The following is a 17,455-nucleotide window of genomic DNA, read 5'->3' as shown; positions in this document are numbered from 1 at the left end:
CACACTCAGAAATATATGTTCTATGTTTTAGGTGTTCATAGGCTTTGTCCTGAAGCAGTTTGAGTACATTGAAGTGGGACAGTTCAGGTGAGGGTTCTTTGTGACTCTTGTAAAAGCAATGTATTGTGACATTTTCAGAAACCCATGTGTCTCTCAGGACTCAAATATTCCAGGGCCGTCCTGTGAACTAAAATAATACCTGTTCTCGCACAGAGATTCGGAGGCCATCATTCCCAACATCTTTTTCTTCCTGGTTCTGTTGTCGTATGAGCGTTACCACTCCAAGCAGATAATCAGCATCCCCAAGATCATTCAGCTCTGTGACGGCATCATGGCGAGCGGCAGGAAAGCTGTCACACATGGTGAGAAAAGCACTACATACACAATCATTTATTGTACTTGAAAACACGTCACTGGCTCTCCCTTACATTCCTAAACATTACTTCAAACTAACATAACCCCAAAAGCACATTCCTTACAGAGTCTGCAGTAATTCAATTTTACTTTCTTCTTTTCTCCACAGCCATCCCAGCCTTGCAGCCAATAGTCCACGACCTGTTTGTGTTGAGGGGCTCAAACAAAGCAGATGCAGGCAAAGAGCTGGATACACAGAAAGAAGTGGTGGTCTCCATGCTGCTCAGACTTGTGCAACACCACCAGGTACAGTCACAAGTAGATTCAAACAGACACCGCATGCTAATGTCAAAACATTCCAGCCAATCTTTTCCGTGCCTCACATTTGCTTTTACATGTGTTGTCGTAGGTATTGGAGATGTTCATCCTTGTACTGCAGCAGTGTCACAAAGAGAACGAGGACAAGTGGAAGAGATTGTCCAGGCAGATTGCTGACGTCATACTTCCCTTGATTGCTAAACAGCAGGTAGGGAAATGGATTCAGGTGTATACGTTTGTGAACTCTCCTCTCCCTGGAAAATAAAATCAAGCTTTTTACACTGTAGGATCAAACATTGTTAGTGCACACTGACAAATATTAGCATTGAGACTTCAACTTGCATGCATGTAAGTAATGAAATGATCTGGTGAAAACCGTAGTTTATCATCAAACATTTGTATGTTGTGTCCTCACAGATGCACCTGGACTCTCCGGAGGCATTGGGAGTGTTGAACACTCTGTTTGAAACTGTGGCGCCCTCCTCACTCAGACCTGTAGACATGCTGCTCAAGAGTATGTTCACCACCCCGGTCACCATGGTGAGACGTTTCATCTGATATTTGAAAATGCACACAAAGACTGGACAGACTTGCCTGTCTGATGTACCGGAACACTAGGGCGGCACGATTATGGCCAAAATGATAATCACGATTATTTTGATCAATATTGTGATCGCGATTATTCTCACGATTATTTGTTGATTTTAACCAAAACAAATTTTATTGTCACATAGGCTATTTATGATCTATATTATGTTACAATATTCTTATGTTGAAGTTGTATAAACATACAGCCGCAACACATGTAAATGAAAATTAGCTATCTGAAATAAATATCGAGAATGTTTTTTTTTTTTTTTTTTTAAATGTATCTCTGAGAAAGCTCCTTCACTTGTTTTCAACAATAACTGATTAAAAGAGCTAGGGAGAGAGGGGGAGTGCGATGGACGCCACTCACAGAGTGACGGCTGACTCATTATGAACGGGTCCAGCACGGGTCGAATGGCGGATACACACGTTGTGTATGTGAAATGTCTGTATTGTCACCGTGCTGCATTTTTATGAATTATGATATTCTGGCCATGGGTCACATCTCTGGCCATCACCAGGTCCAGCAGCTCCATCTCCCACGCTGTTACTCTACCAACTGAAGTGAGTTGCATTCAATAACTTCTTCTGTGTTCTTTGCCGTGGCCGGCGCGATAGCAGTTACCCGCGGAAACACTGGTACAAATCATAGACTGTGTATATACGGTCTATGGTACAAATACAGGTTTGCCCCTCATACTTAACAATATACAGCTGTGTTAATAAAAGAATTAAAACTGTAGACAAATGTCAGAAGTGTGGACCGGCGGTCGCTGTGTGGCTGGGCGCGGAGATTAAGTGGAGAGAGAGTAGACGAGAGAGAGTAGAGGAGAGATCCAACACAGGCACGGCTTTACAGAAGAAATGGGTCATGTAACGCAAAATTAAACTATATCCATATAACATTATTGCAGCGGCTGCGAGGACATTAGCACCAGTGCGTCCTACAGGAGCTAACAGCTAACAGACACTAACTAGCACCGACTAGCACTGGTCACTGCTGTTGTCTGAAAAACAGATGGGACAAAATGTTGCGTTTACTGGTAAACTGGTAAACCTTGAGACCGACGTACAACCAACTGCTATCTGTTGAATTTTCCTCCCGTTACTCTGTCCTCTGTGACTGTGCAGCCCTACGTAACACCTTGTCTATTTTTGTTAAGTGATTGCAAAATACAGATTTTTGACTTAAACTTAATCCTCTGCTCATTCAGGCATCAGTAGCTACAGTCCAGCTATGGGTGTCTGGTATCCTGGCAGTGCTCAGGGTACTTATCTCCCAGTCCACTGAGGACATTGTCCTGTCACGGGTCCACGAACTCTCCCTCACCCCTCATCTCCTCTCCTGCCACACAATTCGTCGCCTGCATCAGCAAAGCCCCTCCCCATGTGACCCACCCACTGCCAACGAACTTGGCATCCAGGAAGCTAATGGCGAGGTAGAAAAAGCCCTGCCTGAGGAAACCTTTGCCAGGTTAGTGAATGTACGGTCTATTTTCTACAGGCTTCTGAGATAGAGGGATGCTTTTACAAGGTCCCTGCTTTCTTTTTTTTATCCAATACTTTGCCCCTGTGTCTTTTTTTACTTGACGTGTGTCCCCTATTCCCGTCCTTCCAGGTTTCTGCTTCAGCTGGTAGGAGTGTTGCTGGATGACATTTCCTCCAGACAGGTTAAAGTGGACATTACAGAGCAGCAACACACTTTCTACTGCCAGCAGCTGGGCACACTGCTCATGTGTCTCATACATGTCTTCAAAAGTGGTGAGCTTATATCATTTCTCATTTGTGTCTTAAACAGATTTAGAATGAATTTTATTACATTTCACCAAATCGGTTGCATTATGTTCTTTGCTATTGGTGCACTTTGAATGGAAGTACCCCGTGACAATCTGTTCACTCTTTTGCTATCCTGTTCCTTCCAGGGATGTTTCGCAGGATCACGGCTGCAGCGAGCCGTCTCCTGAAGGGGGAGGGAGGAGGTGGACAGACGAGCACAGAGGCCGGACTGTTTTACCCCTTAGAGGGTCTGAACAGCATGGTGCAGTGCCTGATCACCACCCACCCCTCCCTGGTGCTGCTGTGGTGCCAGGTCCTCCTCATCATCGACTACACCAACTATTCCTGGTGGGCTGAGGTGCACCAGACACCCAGGTAAGAACAGATGGTGTAAGGAAGTCCACTTTAATTCTGGAGACCTTAATCATACACGTTCAAGTGGCCAATGGGAGATATTCTGAAAAGGGAAGGACCTCCCACTTACACCAACAAATGGGCAGTGTAATAGAATATCAAATTAGTGATGTAGGATTGTCATATCACAAAAAACATAATGAAGTATCACAAATTGTATGACTAAAAGGGGGCAGAAAATCTATTTGTAGTGCAAGACATTTTCAAAATGAAATCCCTCTTAGAACTTGAGCAGAGCACTGTATCTTGTGACTATCTACCCTGTCTCCATCCTTCTCTCAGGAGACACAGCCACTCGTGCACAAAGCTGCTGAGCCCTCACTCCTCAGGGGAAGGAGAAGAGGAGAAGCCTGAGACTCGGTTAGCTATGGTCAACCGAGAGATCGTACGCAGGGGAGCCCTCATCCTCTTCTGTGACTATGTGGTAAGACTCGTAAGGGTGTTAGACAATTCAAAATATTTAGTAAGTAACAAATTGAGATTGGAAAAAAATGATTACACAATCCTTAAAGTTTAATGTGTAATTTTGATTTTTCATATGGAAAATATAGTGTCAGAACCTTCATGACTCTGAGCATCTGACTTGGCTGATCGTCAACCATGTGCGTGACCTCATCAACCTTTCCCATGAACCTCCAGTGCAAGATTTCATTAGTGCTGTGCACCGCAACACAGCTGCCAGTGGTCTCTTCATCCAGGCCATCCAGTCCCGCTGTGACAACCTCAGTACTGTAAGACTAAAACCTATTTATCTCTCCCATCATCATCATCATCCCTCATTAGTCAAGTCAAACCATTCATTTATACACAACATTTAATAACAACCAATCGGTCCACCACTACATTCCCCATACTGTTGAGGTTGTCCAGTACCCATCACTACTGAAAATGTTCTTTTCTTTTCATCTACCTTTTTGTTACCATTTCTTCTCTCCTTTAGGTCAACCAATTTTTTAATTGTTCAGTTTGTCATTACTGGTGTAATTTTAACTTTTAAAACATCTTTCCTCTTCTTTCACTGCTCTTCCTCTTCACGTCCCTCTCTTTGCTCTCCCTCTGTCATCTCTTTTTGTGCCTTACTAACCGAATCCTCTCCTCTTTTGCAGCCTACCATGTTGAAGAAGACTCTGCAGTGTTTGGAAGGCATCCACCTGAGTCAGTCTGGCTCCTTGCTGATGCTGTATGTGGACAAGCTGCTCAGTACACCCTTCAGAGTTCTAGCTCGCATGGTGGACACACTGGCGTGTCGCAGGGTAGAGATGCTGTTGGCTGAGACACTACAGGTACATCTTATGGATTGGTTTGCAATTTCTTGTCGGAAGGAAATTCTATTTTAGCATCACACAGGTAGTGGCAGCCCTTATAGGCTGAACCTATTTAAATGCTAACTTTACATGTCTTTCTCTGAACATTTGATTAAACCTGTTGATTTCTTGCTCAGGAAAAGTTTTGTTTGTACTTGATTTCCCTCAACTTGATCATGTGTTGTTCTGTCCCTCCACCTTGCAGAACAGTATAGCTCAGCTGCCTGTGGAGGAACTAGACAGGATCCAGGAATATCTCCAGACCAGTGGCCTGGCTCAGAGGTAAAGCTCTTCTGTGTTGCAGCCAATTTAAGGAATAGTTTGTGGTTTTTGAATTCTGTCGCACATTTTACACCTACTGTCAGCAGTAGGGGGTATGCGCTTGCATTGCCCACCTGCTCAGACCAGATCATAAGTGCACACTGCCAAGTATTTGCATGTTTTAGACTAGTTTAGTTTTGTTGCTGGGGTTCCCAAAATAATGTTGAATATAAATGTATGAATATGTGGATTGTGGTTACCTAATAAGGTGTCTCAGACCAAAATAATTTCATATCCTTTACTCTCAGGGGGTAATTTAGGGTACTAGCTGCAGGCATTCAAATTATCCATCTGTAGGACAGATTTCAGTCTGAAAAAACAAAACAAATGTGCCAGTCCACCAAGACCCTGGTTCTGTCTGAGACTCTGCTTGTTTAAGCACTAAATGCTTGCTCTTGAGGGAAAGGGTTGGGTCTTGTAAATTGTAGTGTGGTAAAGTAGCTGTTAAGTTACCTGTGATAACTGCTAGTGAATTCATCTCTCTTATCTCAGGCATCAGAGGTTCTACTCCCTGCTAGACCGGTTCAGAGCCACTGTCGCCGACACCAGCAGCCCCACACCTCCTGTGACATCACACCCATTAGATGGGGATCCACCACCTTCCCCTGAGCTGGTCATTGCAGATAAGGTTAGTGAATAGAGAATCATTGTGTGGGTCTGTATTTCATGTTTTTACTGTCTTGATCCTGCAAGGGAAATATATTCAAAATTTGAGGTTTAAATAGTTTTTGTATGTTAAATAAAAAAATAATTGTTTTCAGGAGTGGTACGTGGCTCTGGTGAAGTCTCAGTGTTGTCTTCGTGGAGATGTTTCCCTGTTGGAGACGACAGAACTCCTCACCAAACTACCCCCCACTGAACTCTTTAACATCATGAGCTGCAAGGTGCCCAGATATCAGACCTTGAGGATAAATATTCTTGACCATATTGATTAATTAAATTTAGATTATTTTGCATCTGAACCTGGCCTTTTCCCCCCCGTCCAGGAGTTCAACCTAAGCCTGCTGTGCCCATGCCTAAGTATGGGCATGCAGCGTTTAGCACGGGGTCAGGGGGCGCTCTTGTTGGAGACTGCCTTGCAAGTGACCCTAGAGCGGCTCGCAGGGGTCACCGGGTCACTTCCTGTCCCGCACCAGTCCTTCCTGCCACCCGCCCAGCCACAGCCCTACTGGAGCCAACTGGCTGAAGTGTATGGTGAGAGTGGAAGGGAAGGAGAGATGTTGGATGAAAGCATTGAAGTCAGAGTTCTGTTATGCCATATACTGTCAGATTGAGTCATTTTGTAGTGTCTTAAATGTACAACTTGAACTTAAGGTGACATTATTGTGTATGTAGTTACCTTTTTAAAACATTGACTTTGCATTGTGTATTGTAAGCAGAATAATGTTGGGTTGAAGCCTAAATCTGAGGGGTGATATTGCAGGAGAAATGTTCTCCTTTTGCACTGTTGTGTCATCATGCTGTGTCTGTTTTTCAGATGAGCCAAGTTTCTACCCCAGGGTTTTGTCGCTCTGCAGAGCTCTGTCCCAGTACCTGCTGAGTGTAAGCCAGCTGCCTCCCTCACTACATATCCCCTCTGACAAGGAGCACCTCATCACCATTTTCACCTGCACTGCCGCTGAGGTAAAAAACCACATAGTTACCATGGGATTTTTCCAACGTGTTTGACTGATTCTTGCTTGTAGATTCATATAATCAAATGATTTGAAAGAACTTTATTTCTCTTGTTTGGTAAGACTTCCAGGCTTTAGTGCCAGTCATATAATAGTTGTAATGTTGTGTCTAATGTAATATGGACCCCATAATTCCATCCTAATTTTCTACTTTAAATTCTGATGTTAGGTGTGATTACCTAATCTTCCATCGTGGTATGTCTCTCTCTTTGCCCAGGTGGTAGCATGGCATCTCCTCCAGAACCAGTTGCCCCTGAGTGTGGATCTTCAGTGGGCTCTGTCGTGCCTGTGTCTGGCCCTGCAGCAACCCTGCGTCTGGAACAAGCTCTCCACCCTAGAGTACACTACACACACCTGCTCTCTAATCTACTGCCTACGCCTGATTATTGTTGCAGGTGAGGAGGCCACCACATGCCATGACTCTCTTGGACTCAAACTTTTTGCATGTCTTGTCAATTCTGATCAAACATTTTGTCTTGGCCTCCCAGTGGCTGTTAGTCCTGGGGACCAGCTTCTGCATCCAGAGAAGAAGAAGAAAATGAAGGCAGAGAGAGACGCCGAAGGAGATGAAGTGGACTCGGCACATGCCGACCGTGAGCACTCACTTATAGATTCAGTAAATCTGCTGGGTTGTCCTGTTTTTATAGTGTTTTTCAGGTCTTTTCTTTGCCCCTCTGTTTGATGTCAGATTATGTCATATCTTCTGAGTCGGATCTCAGAGGGAATTTGCCATCATCCTCATATCATATCCTAAAGCTTTCACCTGTGTTACAGACCTGTGCGAGTGGCAAGCATGTGAGATTATGGCGGAGCTGGTGGATGGCCTGCAGAGCATCCTTGCTCTGGGTCACCATAGAAACAGTGCATTCCCTGCTTTTCTCACACCAACCTTACGTAACATTGTCATCAGTCTGTCCCGACTGCCTCTGGTCAACAGCTACACCCGAGTACCTCCACTGGTCAGTGTATGAAAGATATTATGCTTTGAGTTTGTATTACACAGGAGTCTATTGGTCTGTTAAAATTATGTATTATGTAGGTTTGGAAACTGGGCTGGTCCCCTCAGCCAGGAGGAGAGTATGGCACAACGCTGCCTGAGATCCCTGTCGACTTCCTGCAGGAAAAAGATGTCTTCAGAGAGTTCCTCTACCGCATCAACACACTGGGTACAGAAACAGGCACACATCATGAAATGGGCTTTATTGTGTTAATCATATTTATCTCATCAGTGGCATTGTCTACTACTTATTACTGCACACCTGGAATGATTTAGTAGAGTAAACTGACAAAAATCTGACACTCAGGTGCCACTCAGTGGGACAGATGCATAAAGTATATTCTTTTGAATGGTTTTGATGCTATGTGTTTAGGCTGGAGCAGCAGGACGCAGTTTGAGGAGACTTGGGCCACACTGCTGGGGGTGCTGGTCACCCAACCCATCACTATGGACCAAGAGGAGGAGACGCAGCAGGAGGTATATACACACACACACAAACACACACAGACACGCACAGCAGGTTAGTATGGTTGACATGACTACAGTACTCATCACTCCTATTTGCCTGTATAAGAACTCCCACAATTGCTTACTGTAATAAGAAACGTGCAAGCATTTGATTTGTGTACATTAAGCATGTAAGCACTGAAGAAATACACACTCTGCGTTTCATGACAGACCTCAGACACATTGGAATAAATAGCGGGAAACTATTCTGTAGCCCTCAGTTCCCTCTCATTTTCGTCTTTTCCATTGGTTTCAGTGTTTTGTTTATCATTTTGTCTCTAGGAGGACTTGGAGCGTACCCAGTTGAATGTGTTAGCAGTGCAGGCCATCACCAGCCTGGTGCTGAGTGCCATGACCCTGCCCACTGCTGGCAACCCTGCAGTCAGCTGTCTGGAACAGCAGCCGCGCAACAAGAGCCTCAAAGCCCTAGAAACCCGGTACGTACAGTAGCTGTGCAGCCGGTTTTTCCTTTTACCGAGAGTAATTTTCCCAGAATAAGCATGCAAGGATGTTAAAATATTGTGTGTGCCCAGGTTTGGGAGGAAACTTGCAGTGATCAGGGGCGAGGTGGAGAGAGAGATTCAGGCTCTTGTGTCTAAGAGAGACAATGTTCATACACACCATCCGTACCACGCCTGGGATCCTGTACCCTCGCTATCGGCGGCCTCAGCTGGTAAGAAATTCACAAAATCTCTCACTCCACCCACAGCTGTTGCACTTGCACCTACCACTCCAATTTCTTGTTCAATTTTTCTTCAGCAGGCACGCTGATCAGCCATGAGAAGCTGCTACTTCAGATCAACACGGAGAGGGAGATGGGCAACATGGACTACAAACTGGGACAGGTAATATATGCATAAAAAGAAGTGGTGTAGAAGCGGGGGGGTGTTCTATTGCACACTTCTAAGACGCTATATACATATACAAATAATAAAAAAAAAAAGGTAAGTATGGTTTTATATGCAGTGTGGAGTAATGATATTGCACAGTATACCAGACATTGCACAGTATTATCAATAGTATTTAATAGATTTTTTTTAATAGCACAATGTTAAATGTTTTTTTTTTGTTCTCTTTCTCCAGGTCTCCATTCACTCAGTGTGGTTAGGTAACAACATTACCCCACTGAGGGAGGAAGAGTGGGGTGAGGATGAAGAAGATGAAGCAGACACTCCAGCGCCCACCTCCCCACCCATCTCTCCTATCAACTCTAGGTCAGTCAAATAGGTCACTTATAAATTTCTTCAGTCTCAACACGCATGCACTGAAACAAGAATGCACAATGGTATGTATCACTTGTCATGTTATCAATGTATTTTTGTGCGCATTTTGAAGTATCGCATTATTGCAAATGTTGATGGAAACGGCAAAACATTTTCACTCTCACTTGAGGTGTTTTTTGTTTTGGTCCTTTTAAAAAAAAAAAAAAAATTAATGCACAAAATGGGAGTTGGAAACTGCTTTGCCGAACAAGTTGTAACATAGGGAACATGTTATTCACATGACTATAGTCCCGGTATCCATCCAATGGGGGAAGGGTTGGGATACAGGTCCCATCCAGTGCATCGTACACTTGTGGAACATGGTGCGTAGTGGAGTTCCGGTGCGCTATTGCCTGTGCCTCAGCCTAGTGGGGTAAATTGAAAAATTGGTTCAACAGCATGAATCGTATGGTCCTTCACACTGCATATACACAGCAGTGAACGGTCGTTTTGCTGACACCAAATGTCTCTGCCACAATCTTGTATTCTGCGCAGATGGCCAACTTGTACAATGCTACTTCTCTCCATTAAATTTGCTTGATGGAAACATAACTACCGTTTATCTGTGCTTTCAGGAAGCATCGTGCAGGTGTGGATATTCATTCATGTTCCCAGTTTCTCCTGGAGCTCTACAGCCAGTGGCTGATCCCCGGCTCCCCAAGTAACAGGAGGACCCCGACCATCCTCGTCAGTGAAGTGGTTCGATCGGTGAGCTACGATGCAGACACTTGGTTATCATTTTATTTGTTCAGCCTGTCCTCTGTTCATTTATATCTCTCAAGGATGCTCTTAGATTTCCAAATTATTCTTGGAAAAACGGTAAACAAAGACCTTAGTTCTCCTCACTCTGGAAAGCAGACAATAAAAATCCATACCTGCTTGTCTGTTCGGGAAAAAGAAATGTTTGCTGGGATTCTTTTAGATATAATAATACATTTTATTTGGCGGACGCCTTTCTAGATACACAAGGACATCTTGTTTAAGAGGGCATAAAAGAAGAAAATAGAATACATTTAGCTTCATAGAAATACATTTAACTAAATAAACATCTGATAAGTGTTAAAAAACGTCAGAAAAGCAGTAAAAATAAAGTGTGTCGGGAGGGTTTTTTATGACGATGCAGTACTATGAAGACTTAAAGATTAAAAGCTTTCTTAAGGTCTTCAACATTTTTTTAAAATGAATTGACTGTCTAAGGGAGGGGAGGGCATTCCAGAGTCGTGGTACAGAACAGCTGAAGACCCTGGCCCCCATGGTGGAGAGGTGGAATGTAGGATGAGAAGGAGGCCAGTTGAGGGAGCGTGAAGGGACATATCCTGGTAGTAGGTCAGAAATGTAGCTGGGTGCGAGATTATGCAGTGCTTTGCAGGTGATGAGGAGGGTCTTAAATTAAATACGGTAGTGCACAGAGAGCCAGTGTAGATTGATAAGGATGGGTGGGATGTGTTCAGATGATGTGGTACCAGTGAGAATTTTAGCAGAAGAGTTCTGAACGAGTTGGAATCTGTTTGTAAGGTGAGAAGTGAGTTGCAGTAGTCCAGACGTGACAAGGGCATAAATTAGGGTTTCAGTGCTGGATTGTGACAATGAGGGTCTGAGCCTGGAGATGTTAGGGAGGTGAAAGAACAAAGTCAGGGTAATTGCTTTCATCTGGGATTAGAATGAAAGGGAGCTGTCCCGAATGAGACCAAGGATTTTAACTTGCGTTGACAGAGGGACTGAGGTCTCATCTATGGTAACGTTGAAGTGATGATGTTTTGAAAGAGTGGATTTGGAGCCGATGAACACAACTTCTGTTATTTCCATTAATTTTCAGAAAGTTTGTGTTCATCCAGTTTGGGATGGCTTGAAGACAGTTGCTTAGTAATGTGGGAGGAGGGTGGTGTCTCATGATCTTGCCCAGGACAAGGAGGTATACGACCAAGGGGTCAGCTCTCCTCTCACCCGCTCCACCGTCTACCCCCTCTTATCATTCTCTATAGCTGCTGGCGGTGTCAGACCTTTTCACTGAGCGGAACCAGTTTGACATGATGTTCTCTACCCTGATGGAACTGCAGAAGCTCCACCCGCCAGAGGATGAGATCCTCAATCAATACCTGGTGCCTGCCATCTGCAAGGCTGCTGCTGTTCTGGGCATGGTCAGTATGGCAGTGTGTGTTGGGGGGGGGGGGGGGGGGGGGGGGGGGGGGAATCTTTTGATGGTGGAGAAGGATGTGCATTTGAGATTGGTTGTTGTAGTGTACCATTAGCCTATAATCTGATATTCTACAATGTGTAAACCGTCTAAATGTGTATTTCTAGGACAAGGCAATAGCAGAGCCTGTGTGTCGCCTTTTGGAGACCACCCTGCGCAGCACCCACCTGCCCAGCCGCATGGGGGCTCTACATGGAGTTCTGTATGTGTTGGAGTGTGACTTGCTGGATGACACTGCCAAACAACTCATCCCCACTGTCTCGGAGTATCTTCTGTCCAACCTCAGGGCTATCGCTCAGTGAGTGTCTATTTTTTTCTCTCTAGGACCAAGAATGCAGTGTAACATTTGGCCACTAGGTGCTACCCTTCACTATTCAAACAATTAACTACTGTCTGAATGTCTCCTCCTTTTTTATGCTGCTGCAGCTGTGTGAACCTGCATAACCAGCAGCATGTGTTGGTAATGTGCGCAGTGGCTTTCTACATGATGGAGAACTACCCTCTGGATGTAGGAGCTGAGTTTATGGCTGGAGTTATACAGGTTTGTGTGTGAAATAACATGAACATGAGTAGGGGGGTGTGGGTGGATGCGGATGTGCATGCACGAAAAATACGGAAGATGACACAACTAACCTTTTGGATAAAAGCATATGAACTTTTATGGTAAATTAATATAGTTATATATTTTTGTTAGTTGCCATTTATTTTGTCTTCCCCGATTGCCAAGACTTAGGAGAACAATTTCCAAAAGCCTTACTTATTAACTTTCTCTGTGTGATTCAATACATTTTAGTGAGATTCTGTTTAGTCTTTTCTTTTGTCTTTTATAGTCTTTTATAGTCATATAACAATTAATACATTCATGTGACATACCTGCAGCATGCATATCCTGATAGCTCACCCTGGGTCTCCTGAAAGAAATGATGTATATAACTTGATGGTGCATAACTGGTTTGAGGTGATAAAAGCATTATTACACAAGGAGACCAGGCACACCAAATATTGGAAAAAATGGCTTAGACCTCAGAGGGCTAACCAATTAGATTTTTTTACACGCACAATGAATTGGCACTAAGTTAAGTTGCTGACATGCTGGTGTACTTTTTTGTTTTTAACTATTCACTGTGTCTGTCATTATGCATCCTTTTTCTTTTATCATCTGTCCATATGCCTTTCTCTATCCTCCGTTACCTCCTGCCTCTGTCCCTGTCTTTCAGTTGTGTGGTGTGATGGTGTCGGCCAGCGAGGACTCCACTCCCTCCGTCATCTATCACTGTGTGCTGCGCGGTCTGGAGCGCCTCCTGTTGTCAGAGCAGTTGTCACGTGTGGACGGAGAAGCGCTGGTCAAACTCAGCGTGGACAGAGTCAACATGCCGTCGCCACACAGAGCCATGGCTGCCCTGGGCCTCATGCTCACCTGCATGTACACTGGTAAGAAGGGCTCTATGTGACTGATCCCCCACAAATGCAATGTAGCATCCTGCATTCCGGCAAAATCTCCAGCATGTATTGAATAGGGACTGGTGCTTCCATTACTGCTGTTGTGACTTTCTCAACCCACTGCAAACTCCTCCCCATGGGATTGAACTGGCTGGCTAATTTGCCTGCATGGGCCCTCTAAACAAGTATTAGACTAGTTTTATCAGTTAAACTACTGTGCCATTGTAATTAAGTAATGGTTAAACTTGAAGGTCTGCAAGCTTAACTAATGTCATTACAGCTTAAGTGAGGATGTCTCCCATTTCTTTCCTGTACACTCATTCTACCGTAGGCCCCTTTCCTTCCCAATAGTATATACAGTCAAATGTAGCGGTGTCCCTTGTGGCTGTCCCCTCCACCTCTCCCACACAAATGATTTGCCTTCCCTGTCAAAAACTGCTAAAAATAAGAATAGCAGTAATGCAGTACAAAAGTACATAATGACACAAAGAGAAAACATGTTCCTCCACTCCAGTTTCACTTGGCTTTGGCTGGTGTGTCCCATTACTGTGTCCCTGCTTACCTCTTGTTGAGCGTGACTCTAAAAGAAAGGGGAAGTGTCATGGGGCAGAACTGGGACAATCCTAAGAATAACATAGCTGCCTCTAAGACTACTGAAATTCTAACCTAGCCTGACTACTAATACCTAATACTAGCCTGATTGTGCATACCGCCATTGCATGCAGCTTATATTACATGCTAATATTGCAATTGTTTTAATATCTACCCTCTTGAAACTCACTGTCATTAACACCCACATGTCTTTATCATGCTAACCAATTCTATTAGATTTACATTCATTTCTTTTTACAGCATAACAGACATTTTTCTCCAGCACAACCTTTAAATAATGCCTATGACGGCATTACAAACAACTTCCTCTTGCTTCCAGCATGTGATACATGTATTCTATACATTCCTCTGGTATACCCTACCTCTAACCCCTACGTCGTCCCCTACTAACTAGAATAACCCTTAGCATATAGTTGCCCGCATGCTGACTAGCTAAATAACACTTCTTTGGTGCCAAGAGCTAGCCAGCAAACCCTTTGAGTAAACCACGGCTCTTAAAAATGCAAACTGATTTATAACTTTAGGCATTCCTCTCTTTCTGGGCAGTCTAGCAAAGCAAGCTGAGGCACATCAGGCCACAGGAGAGGATAATTCAGTATGTAACGTACCCTGAAAACGTGGCATTAGAAATCAATACTTTAAGCACCAGTCACTTAGAGTACCTACGTCTTAAGAAGGCGATTCGCCTGAAGTCAGCTCCCAGATTTTCACCAATTTTCAGTTTGAGGTTGACTAAATTCTGATCTGAATATTGTGATATCAGTGTCCCTACTCTAACCTCTCCCCTACTGGTTCAACCGGTGCCTCCCCTCCCCCCTCTCGTCCTCTCAGCGGTGCTTGCGTCGGGTTCAGACGTGACAGGGGTTAGAGGTCAGGTTGACTCTGGCTCTGCCGTAGCAGAGGCGGTGGGCGTCACGGCAGGTCATGTTGGTTTCTCCTCAGGCAAGGAGAAAGCCAGCCCTGCCGGTCGCCCCGCCCACTCTGACCCTCAGGCCCCAGACAGCGAGTCGATCATTGTTGCCATGGAGAGGGTCTCTGTGCTCTTTGACAGGTACACACACACACACTCACACACCCTCCATTAAACAAGTAAAGCACACAGTTTTATTAATACTAAAAAGCACTTGGTTGCACTTCACTCTTGACATTTCACCTTTCTTTGTTCATCTTTGCCCTCTACGGGGTGGGCAAAATATTTGATGGTGCCAGCTGACCTACGTTTTGGAAAACCGTAGCAGCACATGTTTTGTTTCCCGTCATCATTTGCTCTTCTGGGGTTTCCTGTTTGCAGGATCCGCAAAGGTTTACCCAGCGAAGCTCGGGTGGTGTCCAGGATTCTGCCCCAGTTTCTGGACGACTTCTTCCCGCCACAGGACGTCATGAACAAGGTCATCGGAGAGTTTCTGTCCAATCTGCAACCTTACCCACAATTCATGGCCACTGTCGTCTACAAGGTCAGCAGCAGCACGCAAATGCAAAAAGTCACTCAACCATTTAATTCCTTTTACACAAAACAATAACAAGATTTTAAAAAAAGAACTAATATTCTGAACATGAGGTTCACAAGGCAAAATTGGATCTGATTTTAATAATCATTCATTTATTTTTTATTTTTTTATCAAATTATTTGACCACAGAAATGAGCAAAAGAGCGCAACAGAATTCCAGTGAAGTCCAGTCTCAGTGAAGTTGTTACTTGGCACCTCTGTTTAGACTTTCCCAGCAGTTCTTTTGTTGTCCAATCAGACAATGCGTTGCCAAGACAACATTAAGCTAGAGCTAAGCCGGTGTTCTAGTTGTTGTCCAGGGATGTAACTTAAACCCTAATAGTAGAGTAGAAAAAACAGCCATGCTTATTGAAATGGAAGTTATCCTTAAACATGAAAATATTGTGGTGCTTTTTTGAGAAATCTTTTTTGGAAGACACTGGAGAATCTGCTGCTGCAGCTGCATTTCTCAAACTGATAGAAAAAAACGTAGTAATTAAGCAGAATTTTTTTTATATTTTCTAGAACCGCTGCCTTCCTTTTCCCATTTCACAATGACAATCAAAGACAACTGACAGCCAATGTGTCTGTGTCAGGGAAGGATAGCACTAATGAGTAATCTGAACTGATGCATGTTTTCAGAAAAGGAATATTTGTTATTGCCAAGTACATGGAATGCTTTTGTAAGAAATTAAGTTCACAGTGTCTGCAGGGTTTTAAATCAAATTGGTAAAAATGAATGCCATCGAAAGGTATTAATCACCATCTTAGCCTGACGAGCCAGACCCACATCATGATCTCGGGTCTGGGAACTCACCGTTGGCAGGGCTCAATCCGAGGGGCGGGATAAACGGTTGTCTTTCAAATTCCCTCTGCACGCAATAGGATAGCGCTACAACCAACCAGAGCAACGAAGAAGGTAGCGGAGCTAGTTGATTAAACTTTTGCCGTATCTGGTCAACAAAACTCTGGATGAAATTTGTTTCCCAAAGGAAGTATGGCAACATCTGTACAATCAGAGGAATGTAATGCAAGGTTGGCACAGGCGTTCACCCCAGTCATGTTTAATTTATTTTATAAGACACCAAATTAAGCCTGTTCTCAGCCGCTTTGGTGTTTGGTGGGAAATAGTTTTTAAAGTGTTTTGTGTGGTTTTCTTGATTCACTCTTTAAGTGTTAATTTCAACAGGCGGGAAGTGTTGATTGCAACAAGTACTACTCTAGGAAAATAAGGAAAATAAACCATAAAATGAAATTTTATTCTGAAGTTGGAATTTTGTAAATGCAAGATGTTTCCGAAGTCAGTGGGTCTCAATCTATTGTGTTGACTTTCCTTATCTGCATTGTTCTATTGGCCAAGAGGGTGTAGTTTTATATATCTCAGTCTCTGTTTAATGGTTAGAAATGTGTTGCCATATAAACCTGCAACTTAATGGCGTGTTGCTTTTAAAAAAACATTGAGAAGGTATTAAAAATGGTATTGAATGTACCTCCAGGATTTCTGCATATACCTGGTTTGTTTGTCTTAACTAATGAATGCACATCTCGCAAAAATCATTTTAATCTGTTTGTCGGTCTAATTCCTCTCCTTGTCCTACTTTCTCCCTCTGCTCTGCACCCACCTTCAGGTCTTTCAGACACTTCATGCAACTGGCCAGTCTTCTATGGTGCGAGACTGGGTGCTGCTGTCCTTGTCCAACTTCACCCAGCGGACACCAGTGGCCATGGCCATGTGGAGCCTCTCCTGTTTCTTTGTCTCCGCGTCCACCTCCCAGTGGATCTCAGCCCTGTATCCTTGCATGACATGAATCACATGAGCAGGACAGTGATTGGGTTGTCGTAGCTATACTGTATGTGGGGATGTAGCAGCAAAGTGTAAATGTACAGTTTACCAAACAGTGTGGTCTGTTGTCCTTAGCCCCCCCCCCCTTCCTCTTAACCAGACTGCCACACGTGATCAGCCGTATGGGCTCTAGTGAGGTGGTGGACGTCAACCTGTTCTGTCTGGTGGCCATGGACTTCTACCGGCACCAGATTGACGAGGAGCTGGACCGCAGGGCCTTCCAGTCCGTCTTTGAGACTGTGGCCTCTCCAGGCAGCCCTTATTACCGGCTGCTGGGCTGTCTGCAGTCAATCCACCAGGATACATCACTCTGAGGGCAACAGGCGAAGACAGACATGAAGGCACAAAAAGAGGCCGGGGGGGGG

At 44.2% G+C, this 17,455-nt stretch overlaps 1 protein-coding gene and 1 long non-coding RNA gene across 13 annotated transcripts in view; one reads left to right on the top strand and one right to left on the bottom strand.

Moving 5' to 3' along the window:
* Positions 1-17,449, top strand: part of htt (huntingtin) — a 34,052-nt gene extending 16,603 nt beyond the window's left edge. For 6 of the 12 annotated variants that reach the window (XM_032526654.1, XM_032526626.1, XM_032526615.1 and 3 more), the window contains 34 exons: positions 32-87; positions 214-362; positions 524-660; positions 764-880; positions 1,090-1,212; positions 2,475-2,734; positions 2,879-3,021; positions 3,183-3,411; positions 3,733-3,874; positions 4,002-4,181; positions 4,557-4,733; positions 4,960-5,036; positions 5,568-5,703; positions 5,837-5,959; positions 6,062-6,269; positions 6,553-6,698; positions 6,966-7,143; positions 7,237-7,341; positions 7,523-7,707; positions 7,788-7,914; positions 8,119-8,222; positions 8,535-8,689; positions 8,786-8,925; positions 9,012-9,097; positions 9,336-9,466; positions 10,090-10,222; positions 11,497-11,652; positions 11,816-12,006; positions 12,135-12,249; positions 12,926-13,139; positions 14,592-14,811; positions 15,052-15,214; positions 16,876-17,036; positions 17,191-17,449. In XM_032526654.1, coding sequence (XP_032382545.1) covers positions 32-87; positions 214-362; positions 524-660; positions 764-880; positions 1,090-1,212; positions 2,475-2,734; positions 2,879-3,021; positions 3,183-3,411; positions 3,733-3,874; positions 4,002-4,181; positions 4,557-4,733; positions 4,960-5,036; positions 5,568-5,703; positions 5,837-5,959; positions 6,062-6,269; positions 6,553-6,698; positions 6,966-7,143; positions 7,237-7,341; positions 7,523-7,707; positions 7,788-7,914; positions 8,119-8,222; positions 8,535-8,689; positions 8,786-8,925; positions 9,012-9,097; positions 9,336-9,466; positions 10,090-10,222; positions 11,497-11,652; positions 11,816-12,006; positions 12,135-12,249; positions 12,926-13,139; positions 14,592-14,811; positions 15,052-15,214; positions 16,876-17,036; positions 17,191-17,404 — 5,181 coding nt within the window. In that variant the 3' untranslated portion in view covers positions 17,405-17,449. The remainder of the gene's footprint in view (positions 1-31; positions 88-213; positions 363-523; positions 661-763; positions 881-1,089; positions 1,213-2,474; positions 2,735-2,878; positions 3,022-3,182; positions 3,412-3,732; positions 3,875-4,001; positions 4,182-4,556; positions 4,734-4,959; positions 5,037-5,567; positions 5,704-5,836; positions 5,960-6,061; positions 6,270-6,552; positions 6,699-6,965; positions 7,144-7,236; positions 7,342-7,522; positions 7,708-7,787; positions 7,915-8,118; positions 8,223-8,534; positions 8,690-8,785; positions 8,926-9,011; positions 9,098-9,335; positions 9,467-10,089; positions 10,223-11,496; positions 11,653-11,815; positions 12,007-12,134; positions 12,250-12,925; positions 13,140-14,591; positions 14,812-15,051; positions 15,215-16,875; positions 17,037-17,190) is intronic. The other 6 variants (XM_032526688.1, XM_032526634.1, XM_032526604.1 and 3 more) reach the window with 3 other exon arrangements.
* LOC116696700 (uncharacterized) overlaps positions 14,711-17,455 on the bottom strand; it is a 20,639-nt gene continuing 17,894 nt past the window's right edge. Inside the window, exon 2 of the long non-coding RNA XR_004333809.1 lies at positions 14,711-14,826. This is a non-coding gene — a long non-coding RNA (uncharacterized LOC116696700). The remainder of the gene's footprint in view (positions 14,827-17,455) is intronic.

The sequence above is a fragment of the Etheostoma spectabile genome, chromosome 2, assembly GCF_008692095.1.
Source record: "Etheostoma spectabile isolate EspeVRDwgs_2016 chromosome 2, UIUC_Espe_1.0, whole genome shotgun sequence".
Taxonomy (NCBI): Eukaryota; Metazoa; Chordata; class Actinopteri; order Perciformes; family Percidae; genus Etheostoma; species Etheostoma spectabile.
Note: the sequence above shows the minus strand (reverse complement) of the source record. Positions and strands in the feature narration are given on the sequence as shown.